At 46.3% G+C, this 16,627-nt stretch overlaps 1 protein-coding gene across 1 annotated transcript; it reads right to left on the bottom strand.

The window, feature by feature from the left end:
* Window positions 1-15,729: 15,729 nt before the first annotated feature.
* Window positions 15,730-16,134, bottom strand: LOC120702045. The gene has a single exon (XM_039985819.1). The coding sequence runs from the start codon at window positions 16,132-16,134 to the stop codon at window positions 15,730-15,732; it is 405 nt and encodes a 134-aa protein (XP_039841753.1).
* Between the last annotated feature and the right edge of the window lie 493 nt (window positions 16,135-16,627).

Raw genomic sequence — 16,627 nt, 5'->3', positions numbered from 1 at the left:
CCCTCCTCGCACCTGTAGAAATCCTGCACATGATGATGAACGAAGCCATTATATCAAGAATGTCCAATTAATGAGATGTATTGACAATTATAGCGCATACAAGACTTACCCACAGTTTCTGCAACACCCACTCTGCCTTGCTCGCAAAGCACCTGCCTTCCCGGTCCGGTCTATCGATGGCTTGGATGTAGTGCTCCCAAGCCGACGCCGGCTGAAGACGGCCGTCAATCTCGATGCATCCAGGGTAGTGGTCCTTACAAAGCAGGCCCAGAATGCCATTGGGGATGCGTTTGTGAACACCTGGAACGACGATTACAAAATTCCTGCCAAAAATATTTGTGTAAAATTGGAATTGAAATATATAAGTACGAAATGTAATGAAATAGGCTAAAGTTACTTACCTTTTACTGTTCGGCCGAATAATCGGCCGTTGCTCGAGCGGTATAGGTCGGTTCGGGAGACGAGCGGGGCCTCGCATCCAGACGACAGGTATGTCTCCTGCCACCCCTCCCTAGTCGTCCTCCTCCTCACTAGGGCCTCCTCCTCCTTCTCCTGGTCCTGCTCCTGCTGCTGCTGGTCTTGCTCCTGGTCCTGCTCTTGGTCCTCCTCCTCCTGCTGTTGCGGCGGCTCCTCCTCGTCCTCAGGGGATGGTGACCTCGCGCGAGGCCTCCTCGTCCTCCTGCTACTCCTGCCGCTCCTCCTCGTCATCTGTGATGTGCCGGCGTCCTCATCTAGTGGAGGCACCGATGAACTTGCCTCACCGCTCCTCCTCCTCGTCCTCCCTCCAGCCATCTGGGAGGACTCACCTCTCCCAGCAACTCTGCGCAGCACGGCCTCCAACGACTGCATCATACCTCCGCCGCGCCCCACCATCTTTGATCTATCACCTGAAATTAAAAGGGGCAAACTAATCAGAACAATATTTAGAAATTAATTAATGCAAGTAGTAAAAAAATAAAAATAATCCGAACATGTATTACAAATTAATTGTTGCAAGTAGTAAAAAATAAACATAATTAGAACAAGTGAAAAACTGATATAATTGTTGCAAATACGGATCTTACATGTATTAGAAATACTCTTCAAGATCGGGATTAGCTGGATCATTAGTCTCATCATCGCTATCACTTCCGTCGATATCATCAACGACGTGATCCAAAGGAGGAACGCTTTCATCATCACTGTCATTGCCTAAACGTAATCGCTCAAGTAATTCCAAGTCCTTCGCATTATGAACCTCATCCCCGGCATCCTCGTGAACAAAACTTTCATTGTCTACTTCCAATTGCTTCGGTTAAATCTATTTGGAAACTCTCTTACAGCCCATCTTCTTGAAAGAACTCTCCTATATGTGTTTGGGTCTATGTTGTAATCTTCATTGTTCGGGACATGTAGTTTACCTTGAGGGGACACCTTATACACAACATCCCAACCCTTGAGATGATTGTCGGTTTGGCACGGGTATGACAGATAATAAATTTGTGTCACCTGTTGAGCTACAACATACACATTGTCTCCTGGGTACACGGATGACCGCTGAATTTCGACTAGCCCAATATTCGGGGTACGTCTCACAGCTTGAGGATCAAACCAATGACATTTGAATATGACAGGTTTCAGAGGTACGGACCCATGAAATGACAGTTCGTATATTTCTTCAAGTGTTCCGTAGTACTCGAGCCCATCATCTCCTGGCGTGAAAACTCCAGTATTTGTTGTTCTTCGATTGGGCTGAATCTGCTCGTGCTTTGTTGTATGAAAGAGATATCCATTCACGTCATAGGCTCCAAATGACTTGACCCTATAGGCAAAGCCACTGGCAACCTGCCGCAACTCGGCACTCATCGATGCATCGTTTTGTGCCTACAAGTTCGTCATATTATTCGCACGTACGAGCAACTTGTAATGTCATATACTACAAACGAGAAAAATTGGACATTACCTTCTGTTTGAACCAAGAAATGAAATCAGGACTTCCATTTCCCACGCCCTGTCTAAGTAGGGTCTCAGTTTCATGGAGGCTAGGCGCCCTTGATCGACGCCAGAATTGCATATGAAATTCTTTATACAAAAGACGAATGATAGGGTTGGATGCAGAAAAGGGAAATGACTTGAGAACTAAATGAATGCTGAGAACTTACTCTATGTAGGGCAAAACTTTGGAAAGATTGGTCAACACATATAGCATGATAGCACGCCACTCTTGAATATCCAAGGTCTTGATGGTTGCAGCACTTGCACTTCCGAGTTGGCCTCGGAAAAGACTCAGGGTGGAGTTATATTCCGTTGTATTGTAACGAGGGAGTGGATTGTGGACGCTAGGAAGGTTGTCAGCATAGTATTTTGATGTGAAGTTTGATACCTCCTCCAGAATATATGCCTCTGCGATGGAAGCTTCAATTTTACATTTATTTTTACATTTAGTTCTAAGTATCTTTTGACATCTCTCAATTGAATAGCACCAACGATGCTGCACGGGCCCACCCATTCGTGCCTCGTACGGGAGGTGCATAATCATATGCTGCATCGGATTGAAGAAGCCGGGTGGAAAAATCTTCTCCAGCTTATAGAGCAACACAGGCGCCATTCTTTCCATTTCTTCAACTACTTTTAGAGATAACTCCTTAGCACAAAGCTGGCAGAAGAAAAAGCTCAACTCTGCCAGCACTTGCCAGATTTGATTAGGGAGGTAGCCTCTAACCATAACTGGAAGTAGCCGCTTGATCCATATATAGTAGTCATGACTCTTGAGCCCGTTGATTCGCATAGTGGTCAAGTTCACTCCCCTTCTCAGATTTGTCGCATACCCATCAGGGAACATCAAGGTTTGGAACCATTCTAGGACTTGTCTCCTTTGGGGCCTCATCAGAACGAAATCAGCCTTAGGCTTTCTCCACGGCTTGCCTGATCCGGGAGGCCTCATTTCTAGTTTTGGTCTATCGCATAACGTTGCCTGATCCACTCTGGCCATAACATTATCCTTTGTCTTATCTAAAATGTCCATGATTGTTCCGAACAATGCCTCGCCGACATTCTTTTCGGAGTGCATCATCATATCAATGTTATGTTGCTCACCATATCCCACAAAACCCCCACCTTCAGCATTGATCACAAGACCATCTAATTGAGCACGAATGTCGGCACCCGTCATCATCTGCGGTGGATGGTCTTTAACTTCAACACCTTTTGTAAAGTTCTTCTTATCTCGTCTGAATGGATGGTCAAGAGGTAGGAATTGTCGATGTTTATCAAACGAAGAATACTTGCCACCCTTCCGCAACCAAATGAACATCAATGCTGCCTTGCATACTGGACAAGGGAACTTCCCGTGGACACACCAGCCACAGAATATCTCATACGCCGGCAGATCATGCAGGGAATAGTGGTACCAAACATACGTTCTGAAGTTTGTCTTTGTAGCTCGATCGTATGTCCAAACCCCATCGTCCCAAGCACAGAGCAAATCATCAATCAGGGGCTCCATGTACACACTCATATTATTTCCAGGGTGTCTAGGAATTATCAACGACACGAATATGTTTTGTCGTTGAAAAATAACGCCAGGTGGGAGATTCAGTGGGATAACGAACACGGGCCAACAAGTGTAAGGGGCAGCCGACATTCCATAGGGATTGAAGACATCTGTCGCCAGTGCAACACGTACATTACGAGCCTCCAAAGCTTTGTGATGATGAATCCCGTCGAAATGGGTCCATGATTGAGCATCGGATGGATGCATAAGCTTATCAGGATTGTAACGAGTTCCCATTTTGTGCCATGTCATCTGCTTTGCGGATTCCTCGGTCATGAACAGACATTGGATTCTTGGTATGGGTGGCAGGTACCGTAGGACTTTCAAGGGGACCGCGAGCTGCCTCTTCTGACCATCACCAGAGTCTACCTCCACGAACCAAGAGGATTCACACTTTGGACAGTACTTTGCTTTAGTGTGTTCTTCCCTAAATAAGATGCATCCCTTGGGACAAGCATGTATCTGTTCATATGGCATCTTCAGTGCACGAAGGAGTTTCTGTGCCTCATACATGCTCTTTGGAAGAATGTGCCCTTCTGGAAGCATGCTACCAATAACTTGTAACATAACATCAAAGGCGTCTCGACTCAAGGTAAATTGGGACTTCACGGCCATTAGGCGGCCAATGGCATCCAATTGTGAAACCTTGGTATGACCGTGAAGGGGTTGCTGGGCTGCAGCCAACATGTCATAGTACGCCTTCGCGGTTGCCTCTGGCTCCTCCTCCTCCCTACATCCTTCATCAAAATGTGCTTCATGAAAGTCATCTAACATGTCTGCAACCCCGGCATCAGCGTCATGTTCTTCGATGCGTTGCCTAACAACTTCGTCTCTCATACGATTGGCTTCGCCATGGTAGGTCCACCGGGTATAATTTCTCATAAATCCATAATTGCAAAGATGATTCGTCATGACTTTGCGTGTTTGTCGATGCGTGTTTGCACATTTGTTGCACAGACACTAGGTGGTATTGCCTCCTTTGAGCTTTGCAAATGCTCCGTCCAAGAAAGCCTCGGTCTTGTCAATCCACTCCCCGGACAACTGACCCCCACATTTCCATCCAGTATACATCCATGCACGATCATCCATCCTCTATCATATCAATGAGTAATATAATATAAAAGATCATCTTTGCATCTACACCATGTCTACCATTTCTAATAGGTTAAGATAGGTCCTAATCCCACCCGAGAGGATGCGTAGCTGGGGTTGGTTCTCATGCTCTACACCAATCCGAGGCAGAATTTCGGCAGCACCTCCTCACTGTTCTCCAAATATACGTCCCTAAAAAAGAGATTGTGTATCCGGAGAACAACGAGGAGATGATGCCGAGACTCCGTCTCGGATCGGCGTAGACCATGAGAACTAACTCCATCTATGCACCCTATCGGGCTGTCCAAAAAACATGGACAATTCGAAACAGATACGATCATACATATGCAAAGATCTGCATATTTTGAACCGTATCTCCTTCGAACGGGAGACACCTAACTTGGTTAAAGGAGCTACGAACAAGAGACGGAGTGAGGGGCCTTTTGCACGTGCTCACCTAGGGCTTGATGGCAGGCGAGGCGATGACGCGCATTGGTGCAGACGGATTGCGTCACGGCTCTACGACGGCGTGCCACTTGACACTAGGCTCTCCTGCAAAAAAATGACTACAATTGTGTCACTTCAAAATGTCGGGAGCAACTACGATTCTCTACAATTCGGCAACCAATTGACAATCTCTACAATTCTACGCAGCAGATATGAATAGGATGAAGTAAATCTGCTAGGGCGACTAGGCCGAACCTTCCTCCCCGTGGGCAGGGACACAACGATGGCGGCCGGGACAACGACGGCTTCGACACGGCGGAGAGGGCTGAGGACCTGCTCAGGCCGAGGCAGCCAGGCACGGCATGGCGAGGCGTCGGAGAGGGCCGAGGACCTACTCAGGCTGAGGCAGCTAGGCATGGCATGGCGAGGCATCGGAGAGGCCGGCCGCGGCCGCCGCTGCGGTGGGCCGGGACGGCGCGGAGGGTGGTGGGCAGGTGCTGCGCGGTCGGGGTGCGCGGCGGGCCTCGCGCCGCGGGACGGCGTGGCGTGGCGGGCCGGGTGGAGGCGCGGCGGGTCAGTGGCACCAGCCTCCCGGCTATGGCCCGCCTGGCCATGCGCCGTGGGCGGGTGGCGGCGGCTCAGCGTGGGCAGCGGCTCGGCGTGGGCGCGGCGGGGCGGTGGCACCGGCCTCCCGCGCGCACGGCGCAAGGACGACGGCCCAGCTATGGCCCGCCTGGCCGTGCGCCGTGGGCGTGGGCGACGCCTCGGCGTGGCGGTGGCTCGGTGTGGGCGGGTGGCGGTGGCTCGGCGTGGGCAGGTGGCCGCGGTGAGGAAGCGAGCTAGCGGCGAGGAGGCGATGGCGGCGCGGTGAGGAGGCGATGGCGGCATGGCGAGGCGAGGCGCGGGTGGAGGCGGCGCGGCGAGGCGGCGCGGGTGGAGGCGGGCGCGGGTGGAGGCGTGAGCGTGTGGCAGTGTGTGTGCGCAGTCGGGAGCCGCACAATGGCTAAGTCCCTGGGGGACTTCTTTGCCATGTGCCCAGATCTAGGGAAGACGGCAAAGTAAGGGTTTGCCGTGTGCCCCGAACCAAAGCACACGGCAAAGGAGGGGTTTGCCGTGTGCCCCGATCCAAAGCACACAGCAAAGTTTTTTTTACCCTAATTTGAGTTTTTATGAACTAATTAATTATTAAAGGTAGTTTTATAATATTTTATCGAATGAACATTAAAAATACGTTGCCAAAAACACTAAAAAATTCATGTTTCATGATTCTAAGAAAAAAATTGTATTATTTCATGCGTTTCAAATTGTATCACCCAAAGCATATTTCCATAATGTTGAACCAAATATGATTTAACATAATTCTAAAACTCTTTTTCCCAAAGTTCATAAACATTAAATGTTTGATGAGGTCTTCGAAAAAATCCATAATTTCATGTACATATAGCTCAATTTTAATGTATACCAACATGATATAGTTTAATAGCAAAAAAATTGAAATTAATAAGTAGGTGCGAAAAATCACCAAAATTTTCCAATAAGAAAAAAAAAGCTGGGTATTGCATCTAGAAAAAGTTTTGAAGTGAAAATATTATTGGACCATCATTTTGACTCGAAATATGAACAATTTCCTCTCGACACTATGGATCTTCACCGGATATGCTTCACTCAGTAAGGAGCGTATGTCAAACTTTCGCGAAACCTTCTCCATTTTTTATCATAGCCTCCGCACAGTAAAATATGGTATCACGATCAATTTTATGATTTTTAGACTTTATATGTTATTTAAAAAATTTAAAACGATTCGCCCTCATGTTACTGGTCATGGTTCGGGAAAACAGAACTCAATATTGCCTCTCATTTCATGGATACGACCTCAGATTGGACTCAACGACATGAATATGATTTTTTGATGAATTTTAATCTATTAATGAAATCATTAGCAGTTCAAATTGGACTTAATTCCAAAAAATATTGTTACTGAAAATAAATGACTAAATATAGCACAGAGATAAGAAAAAATACTATATGTTAACATCAAGTACCAAATGTAATAAGTGTATATCTGAAAAATTTTGGATTGCCAAATCACAGTTTTGAAAATTACTTTGCCGTGTGCTTGGGCAGAGACACACGGCAAAGTAAATATGCACACGGCAACACATTTGGTTTGCCGAGTGCCTTGTGGGACACGGCAAATGTTACGGGATCCTAGCAGCCGTTATGTTTTCAAGTGTTTGCCGTGTGTCGTGCACGTAGCACACGGCAAAACCTGGAATTTGTCGTGTGTATTATTTTGCCTTGTGTTTTCTTGCCAAGCACACGGCAAACAGGCTAATTTGCCGTGTGCCCTTTGTTTGCCGTGTGTTACTTCTTGGGCACACGACAAATGATCTCTTTGCCGTGTGCCCGTTTTCTTGCTCACGGCAAACGTGAGACACACGGCAAATTAGTGGTTTCCCGTAGTGATGCTCAGGCTTGTAAACTGTGGCTTACATGTTTGAGAGATGGAGGGAAAAGGGGAGTAGTGGTTACAAGGGGGAGATTACATAAAAGCTCTAGCTTCTCCTCCGAGAGGGTAGCACCTCTATCATCTAAACAACGGGCATGATGTTTCCAAAGTGAGAGATCCCCAACGATGATCAAAAGACGAGTTCTCGTTGAGAGGGTCGTGCCGTTGAAGCATTTAGCATTGCGTGATTTCCAGATGCTCCAAAGGATACCGGTGATGACGATGGAGCGGTTGACGTTGGCGATATATATTGATTTTAACAAAGCCAAACCAACAGAGCAGTAGACTGGCCGGCCAGTAGGGAACTAGAAGAAACGAGAAGCAGCAGCAAGACATATGCATGCATGCCTGCATCAACTCTTATTCTGCACTGATGATGAACAGATCAACGTACAACTCTCCATAATAAAGTAACTAAAAGGTAGTAGCATGTAGATGATGATCTAGGATGTGATGGACGGATCAGGGTTGGAGTAGCAGACATCATTGCACTGCGGGATGCATTCGTTGTTGGCCCCTGTCTTGCAGGTGGTGCAAAGACCTGCATTCACCGGGTTACCGAAGCAGTCGCCGGGGCACGCCGCGTTGCCCACGGCATTGCATGCGGTGGCGCAGTTTCTGTTGCAGGCGTCCTCCTGCGCCGCCGTCACCGTCGTTGGGGCCGCTGGGACCGTCGGTGCCACCGCTAGCTGCGCCGTGGACGACAGGATCACCACGATGCAGAAAGCGGCGGCCACCACACGCAAGGACGCAGGCATTTTATCTGGTGCGTGCTCTGGGGACGATCGAGATAGCTAGAGATGCAGAAGCAGCTTGCTACGGTTTTTGGTGCGGATACGTGTGGGACGAAGGCTGCCTATTTATAGGCAGCGAGCCAACGATTCCAAGTGAATGAAGGCTTATTGGGTGTAGCCGACTAGCTGGGCAACTCTTTTTCGCAGTGTTGTTATGTTTCGCAAACAAATATACTTCTTACAGCTTCTAGCAGGAGACAAAGACACGTTAGAATTAGAAAAGAACTAAATCTTTAAAGTTCTGAAAAAAAAGAAACTAGAAACATCCCGCCATCAGTTAAGTACACTTTTAGACATCATTCACAATATCAACTATTGCATCATTATATTTCGTTTTCTAAAATATTGTAGACAGCAACCATTATGTAGCCTTCATTCTGAAATTCTAGCATGTTGGGGGGGGGGGGGGGGGGGACAGTTCATGGATTGGTATATCTCAACAAGATATATATGGAAGAACAAAAGCTTTCATGAGCAATTTGAAATTTCTTATTTTCGAAAAGCAGCGATATGAAAAAAATTACTATCTATGGTGAGAATATATTACACACACGATAGGTGTATATTGCCACATAACTTTTGCTATCGCAATAATATGGGTTTACAATACTCTAAACACGTACATGACTGGAGCGTGTGTAAATACTTAAAAAGACCCGTAGTTTGATTACAATATTGTTCTTGATTAAAGTTTGACATCTAAGAGTTAGACAGACGTCGGCAGGTCAAGATCTAGTAATTAGTTAACATGTTTGGCATCTTACCTAGAAGTTAGAAGAGCTTATAACTATAACAGATTTTGTAGACGACGTAACAACAATTCAGTTCTTATAATCGAGACAAAGTGGACATCTACCAAACACAATCGCACATGTTAATTCACAATCACCTGGATATTTCACACAAAGGAAATTTGATGAGCACCATCTCTAAGAGTAAATCACCAACATGCATCTTGTTGTTCCTTTTGTTAACCATTTATCTTAACCGCACCAACTCACACAAATTGCTACCCACACAATGAAGGGAATGAAGTGGGAGAAGAGATAAGTGTTTGAGGTATAGGTGGTAGAGAGAACCGGTATTGTACTTTTTCAAGAGATAAGAGAGAGAGGAGTAGGAAAGACAGAGGAGGTTGGAGAGTGCCACACGCATTGAAAATGGGGTAGGGGATTTTAGGTGCAGATGGTGACATAAACCGCCCCTACAAATTATCATTCAAAGTTTGGTTTGTACTATCATATGCAACTAGAAATACCTCTACTTTTACGGGCAGACTGCAACGTAGGCTGTCCCTAGAGGTACCTGTTACCGGAGGTGGTCGATTTTATTTAACAGTCCTGAAAATTAAAAAAGGTTATCTCTAGGGATGATCCATAAACTAGTCCATCTTACTAGTCTGTCTTTGGAAATCAATTTCCAGACGCCCAAGTCCCCTTGTACAAAAAAATGAGTGCGGTAGGGGGAGGGGGAGCTCATGAAAATCCTTTTTGCAGCAGTGGATACCATTGACGAGAAGGACTGCAAAAGGATGGAGAGATGCAACTGCGTTAGAGTTAGAGACCAAAAAAATTATGGAGATAGGAAAATATAGGAGGGGAGCGAAAGAATAAAAAGAAAAAAGATCCAAATGAGTAGGAGCTGAGATATATAGTGTCACACCCGGTTTTAAGGATAAAACCGAATGCATAACTATATGTATGCTAGGATCAAGTTTCATACATATAGAGATATTATAAGTGAATAATTAGTAACAGTATCACAAAAAAGAGAAATTAAAATAACTAAAAGACAATCAGAGTTATACAGCTTGTTCTGGAAATGAAGGCTTCAATCTTTACAGGCAGTTGACTGGGGTTGCGTACGTCTATAACTCAGCATCATCTTCAATGTACTTCCCATCATCTTTCTCTTCTGAGCAGTAGTAAGTAAGGGTGTACACTTATAGTTGGTACTCAACAAGGCCACAAAAAATAACCAGAATATGATTTAAATCCATCTTTAATTCAATTAATCATGTGAGGGTCCAAGCTGCTCGTGACCGGGAGCACGGCTGATATATCAGTTCACACTCTGCAGAGGTTGTACACTTTACCTACAATTCGTGTAAAAGTTCAAAAGAACTTTGTACCCAACTACACTATGCTGATCAGGCACAATACCACACTTCCGAGGTGTGATTGCATAGGGATGCTACGAGGCCATTACAAAGATTCTCTAACATGTATTGATCCGCTAAGATTTCAGGCCGTAGTGGTCATAACACTTCCTAATGAGGAAGATGCCTTAAGCAAGACTTATATCTACACCTCAAGAGGACCGAGCTATACCTCATCAACGCACTCCCCTCTTGCCCTTTTGGTAAGACCATTACAAGCTAGAGTTTCTAATTAATTAGCCAAGACCAGAGCCATTATAGTATTGTGGTTGTACTGTTTTCTTGGGTGGTTCTCCATATTCCGATTAAACAAAGTATTCTTGTCAATAAGCATAGATAGAAAGATGGTTAAGGTCGCTTACCTTTCTCCAACAAAAAGCTACTCTTACTGTCCTTTAGCTCTTGCTCACTTGGAAAACTTGATCTTCAAGCTTCGAACATCGATCCTTCTACTCGAAGCAATCATCGAGCAACCATACAAAGCAAACAATAAGTACAACTAAGAACAATACACCAAAATAAAAGAAAAAACTTTAAAAGAGCATACTAAAAGATAAAGCTCGCTGGTATGGTTACAAGAACGCAAGAATCACGGAAAATGAAGCTACGATTGAAAAGCCACAGCTAACAAAAGATTGTATTAAGAAAAAAACTATAAGCTTCATTTATTTTATTTGAAAAATAAATTCAAAGGATATTTAAAAGAATATCCAAGTTATAATTAACTCATATTATACTTGCATTTATAAGAACCAAGTAGAACTTAGTCAAATTTTATATATAATTGTCTATGTAGAAATTAACTCTAATTAAACAATTAATTAGAGAACAAATTTGTGAGAGCATCTAAATGCGTAACTTTATATGATTCATGTTGAACTAACAAATTAAATTATAAACATATTTGATTTGATATTAATCAAATTAACATTAATTATGAAAACGGAGTAAAGGCTTAAATGGATTTTAATTGAAAACACTAGATAAGAGAATATTAATCATATTAAATCTATATTTAATTTTAAAACAGGAACTATGGCACAAAAATGTTACCAAATGATAGCTTAGCCTAGCAGAAGACAAACGCAACAAAAACGGGTTGAAACGGATCTAAAACAATTTAAAAGAAAAAGGGCTCTGGGTGAAGAAACCAAGGACTAAAATTTAATTAAACCTTAAACACTGGGGCTAGTAGGAAAAACTATTTCTCAGGGACGGTGGGTTCTATTTCACTAGACTTTAGTGGCTAAAACATAAAATAAAGGCCTGATTCACAATTATTTTTAAACTGCGGTGGACTGCAAGTTGATTTTGGAACACTAGAGGTCTCTTTTGCAAAACGACCGCGGTTGACTGGTATAGACTCGGCTGCAACAGATCTGGGCCATTGGATCGGAATTGGGCGGTTCGGGTTAGATCGGATCGGATCCGTTGGATCCAGATCCGACGGCTTGGATCAAAAGGAGCGAGCGGCGGCGGCGCAGAGCGCCGGCGGTGAGCGGGGGCGGTGGTGGCTCGCCGGAATATTGCGTATACGCGATCCCGGGCTTGGTTTGGCACAAGATCTGGACTAGGAGCTAGCGCGCAATGTGATGAACTCCTCTGGGGCCTCTGAGCACGACTGCGGTATGGCGGTGAGTGAACACGGCGATGAGAGGCGAAGCAGTGGTGAGAGCTCACTCCGGCGAGTGATTTCGCTCGGGACAGAAGAAAAAGGAGAGGGAAAAAGGGCCGGTGACAATCATTACCGTGACATGAAGCTTCAGCGATGGCCATTCTGGACGGAGGGGCGACAGAGCGGTGGTTACGCGGTGGCGGGGCGGAGCTCCAGGGACGGCGGTGGCTAGTGCGAGGCTAGGGTTAGGGTTTGCATGAAGAGTGATGGTGGCGGCTCGATGGAAAACAAGGGAGCACGGGCGGCACTTAAATAGGGGCGCGAGGTGGCCTTGGTGTGCGGGCCACGGCCAGCCGCGCGGCGTACGGAGTCGGGACTCGGGTTGAACCCTAGTCCGGCTAAAGGAAGGGGGCGACCCCGACAGGTGGGCCCGACTTGTCGGTGGAAGCGAGAGAGAGCGAGCGGGGAACGGGAGAAGCGGGCCGGCACACGGGAGCGGGCTGGTGCTGGGCCACGGGGGAAGGAGGAGAAAAGAAAGGAAGGACCGGGCCGGAAGGAAAAAAGGGTTGGGCCGCTACTGGGCTTTTTGGTTTTTCCTTTTTTTTTACTTTTAGTCACATCCTGAAATTCAAAAATTTTAGGGTGTGACATATAGGAACCCTTGTCAGCCTTGGGTGTAAAAAACAGGAGCCAAAAATAGAACTCCCTACTTAGGAAATATGGTCATAATTAACGTGTTATTATTACTGCATTTGCTCTTAGAAACTTGTTTGATTTGCATCAATCCTGCGGATGAACTACCACAGTGTTGCCCCTGATCACGGACCGGGGCAGGCACACCGTCGAGCCGGGAGATCAGGCTGCTGCTACCCTCGGCTCTCCTAAGTATGGCTCGCTGTTGGCTCTGGGTGTTCAGGGCGTGCCAGCTGGCTTGACCTACAGCCAGGAAGGGGTGAGTGGTGAAGCTTTCGTCTCTTGCTTTCCCTGCGTCACACGAGACAAAGCATTAAATTCCTGCCGATTGCTCGGATCGGCAAACTGTGAGCCCTGCTGCTCCGTATCGGCACAATCAGCTGATCCAGAGACGTTCGGAGGCATATCGGCACATTTGCCGATTGTAGATGCGATCGATAAATAAACCATATGAAAATGCATTTGTAAAGAATAAAACCTGCTCCGGAACATGATGTAAATAAATCCATCCATCAAAATCGGCTCTTGCTATGCACCACATAGAACGATCTAAGCATCCATGAGCATAGCCAGGATCTCCAAAGAAACCCATCCACACAGATAGATCCGATCTACGACATATCGGGCAGGGCGATCGGCACGCGTAAACCTATCGGCAGGTCGCATGCACGTGTTGCCGCGCACGTCGTGGAGTGTAACAAACGGCTAGGCACCGCATTCCGATCCGAAACCAAGAACGAGAAGGATCTTACAAATCCACATAAAAACAATGAAAACCACATGATAAAAGACACTCACTCTATGAATATCTAGCAAATCCAATCCACGACTGTCACAGCCCTCACCACTATATAGGAACATCCCCTCCACGAGTTAGGCCAGATGAGCGTAATAGACAACGTCTAGGATGCCATAGGAATCATCCAACACGTTTGCTAGGGCTAGATATAGCGGATATTAAGCGAAACCTTATCGATTAAGAAGGAACAGTAACAGATCAGATCTGCTAAACAACACAGAGCAAGGTGTCAACCCTGCACCATCGGCTCTATGTCATGCTTGACGAATAGGAACTAGCCGATGCTGCACGCAGGGACGACATGACGAATGCAACAATTAAGCAATTAGAAAGCACAATCGATCTACTGAAGCCATGCTGCAAACACCGGGATAACTAGTAGATCTCACAATAAAAAACGCTTCAGTACGAGATCCACCAAGGCTACGAGGCATTGAGCCATGATGCTCTAAGGAAGATCCTTATACCCGCATGGCGCTTACCTTGAGATTAACCCTAAGATGATTAGGGCTGGCGATGCGCCGGGAGGGTTGGAGACAACCGCTGCTATGGGAACGTTTGCTATCAATCTTATTCATTGGGTATGAGTACATATTTATAGTCCAAAGATTTGACGTGCAAGCTAGCAAACCCTAACTTAAACACATAGAAAAAACTAATCTATTTCTAATAAAGATACAGATAAAAAGAGCCCATCGGCTCTTGCGTGGACCGCAGTCGCCTCTTCCTTGGACGATCCGATTTGGCCCAGCAGACTCTCTCGGCCCATCTCAATCTCCGTCAAATTCCGGTGGTAACACATGCTCCCCTGGTTTCGCCAATAATGATTATTGACAAATCAGAAGAGAATCTTTTGTTCGATGCTTCAGCCTGCCCGTTGGCCTGTGCATAGTACAGAGATGACTGGATCAAAGTAATACCCGTCTCATTGGTGAACTTCTTAAATTCCTCTGCTGTGAAAACCGTCCCTTGATCAGTAGTAACCGTCTGAGGAATACCAAATCTGTATACAATATGGTCCTTGACGAAGTTCACCACATCTTTAGCCATGACATTTTTCATCAAAACAGCCTCAACCCACTTGGTGAAGTAGTCCGTGGCTGCTAAAATCCATTTATGCCCTTTACTAGTCGGAGGGTTGATCTGGCCGATCATGTCCATGCCCCATCCTCTGAATGGCCATGGCTTGACGATCGGGTGTAGCAAGTCTGCTGGACCCATCTGCATTGCCCCGAACCTCTAACAGTCCTGCCAACCTCTGTAGTACTTGAAACAATCCTCCAGCATTGCAGGCCAATAAAAACCCGATCTCCTGATCTGCCACTTCATCTTGTGGGCCGACTGGTGAGTCCCGCACGTACCTTCGTGTACATCATGCATGACTTCCAAAATTTCGGAGGGGCCCAAACATTGTAACAACACTCCATCAATGGCGCGGAAGTACATCTCATCTCTAACGAGAACGTACTTCAGGGCTCTGTGCCATGTCTTCCTGTCTGCCCCCGAGTCGGATCCCTCAAATATTGGAGGAGATCGGCAGTGCTCAACTGTGATATCTCGACCGAAACATCATCGGTCTGTGGCACGTATCCGGAAGCGACATGCGCCATCTTATTCGCCTTGCCATTCTATTCCTGAGGAAGCCATGTGAGCGTGACTTGGTGGAACTTCGCCATTAAATCGTGGCACCTGACAAAATACAGGTGTAGGTTGTTGCTGATGCAGTCATAGTCCTCTATGAGCTGTCGGATCACCACCTTTGAATCGCTGAAGATTTGAATTACTTCGACTCCTACATCCAACAGTAATTCCAGACCTTTGCAGATAGCCTCATATTCTGTCTGGTTGTTGGTGAGCTTGCTTGCCAGACGGAACGCGAACTCGTAAACGCCCCCTCATGGAGATACGATGTGAATCCCAATACCACAAGCTAGTTTGCAGGTTGATCCGTCGAAAAACATAACCCAAGGCTTGACATCGGCAAACTGAGCTGATGGTGATGACCTTTCTGTGATAAGATCTGCCAAAGCTTGTCCCTCAACTGCTTTGGCCGGCTGGAACCCTATGTCAAACTCTGAGAGGCCGTACATCTACTTGCCAAGCCGCCCCTTGAGGATGGGTGCCGATCGCATGTGCTTGATGACATCGGCTTTGCAGACAACACACGTCTCCGCGTTGAGCAGGTAATGTCGCAGCTTGGTGCAGGTGTAGTACAAACATAAGCAGAGGCGCTCCATCTCGCTGTACCTTGTTTCTACATTGAGTAGGCGTTTGCTGAGGTAGAACATGACCCTCTCTTTTCCTTGGAATTCCTGGATCAGCACCGAGCCGATGGATACCTCATTGGCCGACAGATACACCATGAATGGTTGGTCTAACTGTGGTGGGACCAACACGGGAGGTGATGAAAGATACTGCTTCAAATCATCGAATGCCTTATGTTGCTCTTTCCCCCAGGTGAAGTCGCTGGCCCTTTTGATCTTTACAAGTGGCATGAATGGCTCAATCTTGCCGGACAGATTCAATACAAATCGCCTGATATAATTCAGTTTGCCGATTAGACTCTACAGCTCCTTCTTATTCCCTGGCGGGCTCATCATCATGATGGCATTCTTACTCTTGTCACCTATCTCAATCCCACGCTCGTGCACCATGAACCCTAGGAACTGCCCTGCTACCACACTGAATGCACACTTCTTAGGATTCATCTTCAGCCCGTGAAGTCGTGTGCGTTCCAGCACCCGTCGCAAATCGGCTAAATGTGTTTCCGGCTGAGCCAATTTCACGACCACGTCATCAATATACACTTCCACCAGCTGACCGATGTGATCATGGAAGATGTAGTTCATGGCCCGCTGATATGTCACTCTGGCGTTCTTCAGGCCGAAGGTCATGACAACCCACTCAAACAGGCCGATATTACCCGGACATCTGAAAGCAGTCTTGAACACATCTTCTTCCGCCATCAGAATCTGATTGTACCCGATG

Source organism: Panicum virgatum, chromosome 4K, assembly GCF_016808335.1.
Source record: "Panicum virgatum strain AP13 chromosome 4K, P.virgatum_v5, whole genome shotgun sequence".
Taxonomy (NCBI): domain Eukaryota; kingdom Viridiplantae; phylum Streptophyta; class Magnoliopsida; order Poales; family Poaceae; genus Panicum; species Panicum virgatum.
The sequence above is the reverse complement of the archived record's forward strand: the minus strand, read 5'-3'. Positions and strand labels throughout refer to the sequence as shown.

What these genes read in the sequence shown, in the direction of transcription:
- LOC120702045 (XM_039985819.1), bottom strand. Translation starts at nt 16,134, where the DNA reads ATGCCACTTGTAAAGATCAAAAGGGCCAGCGACTTCACCTGGGGGAAA.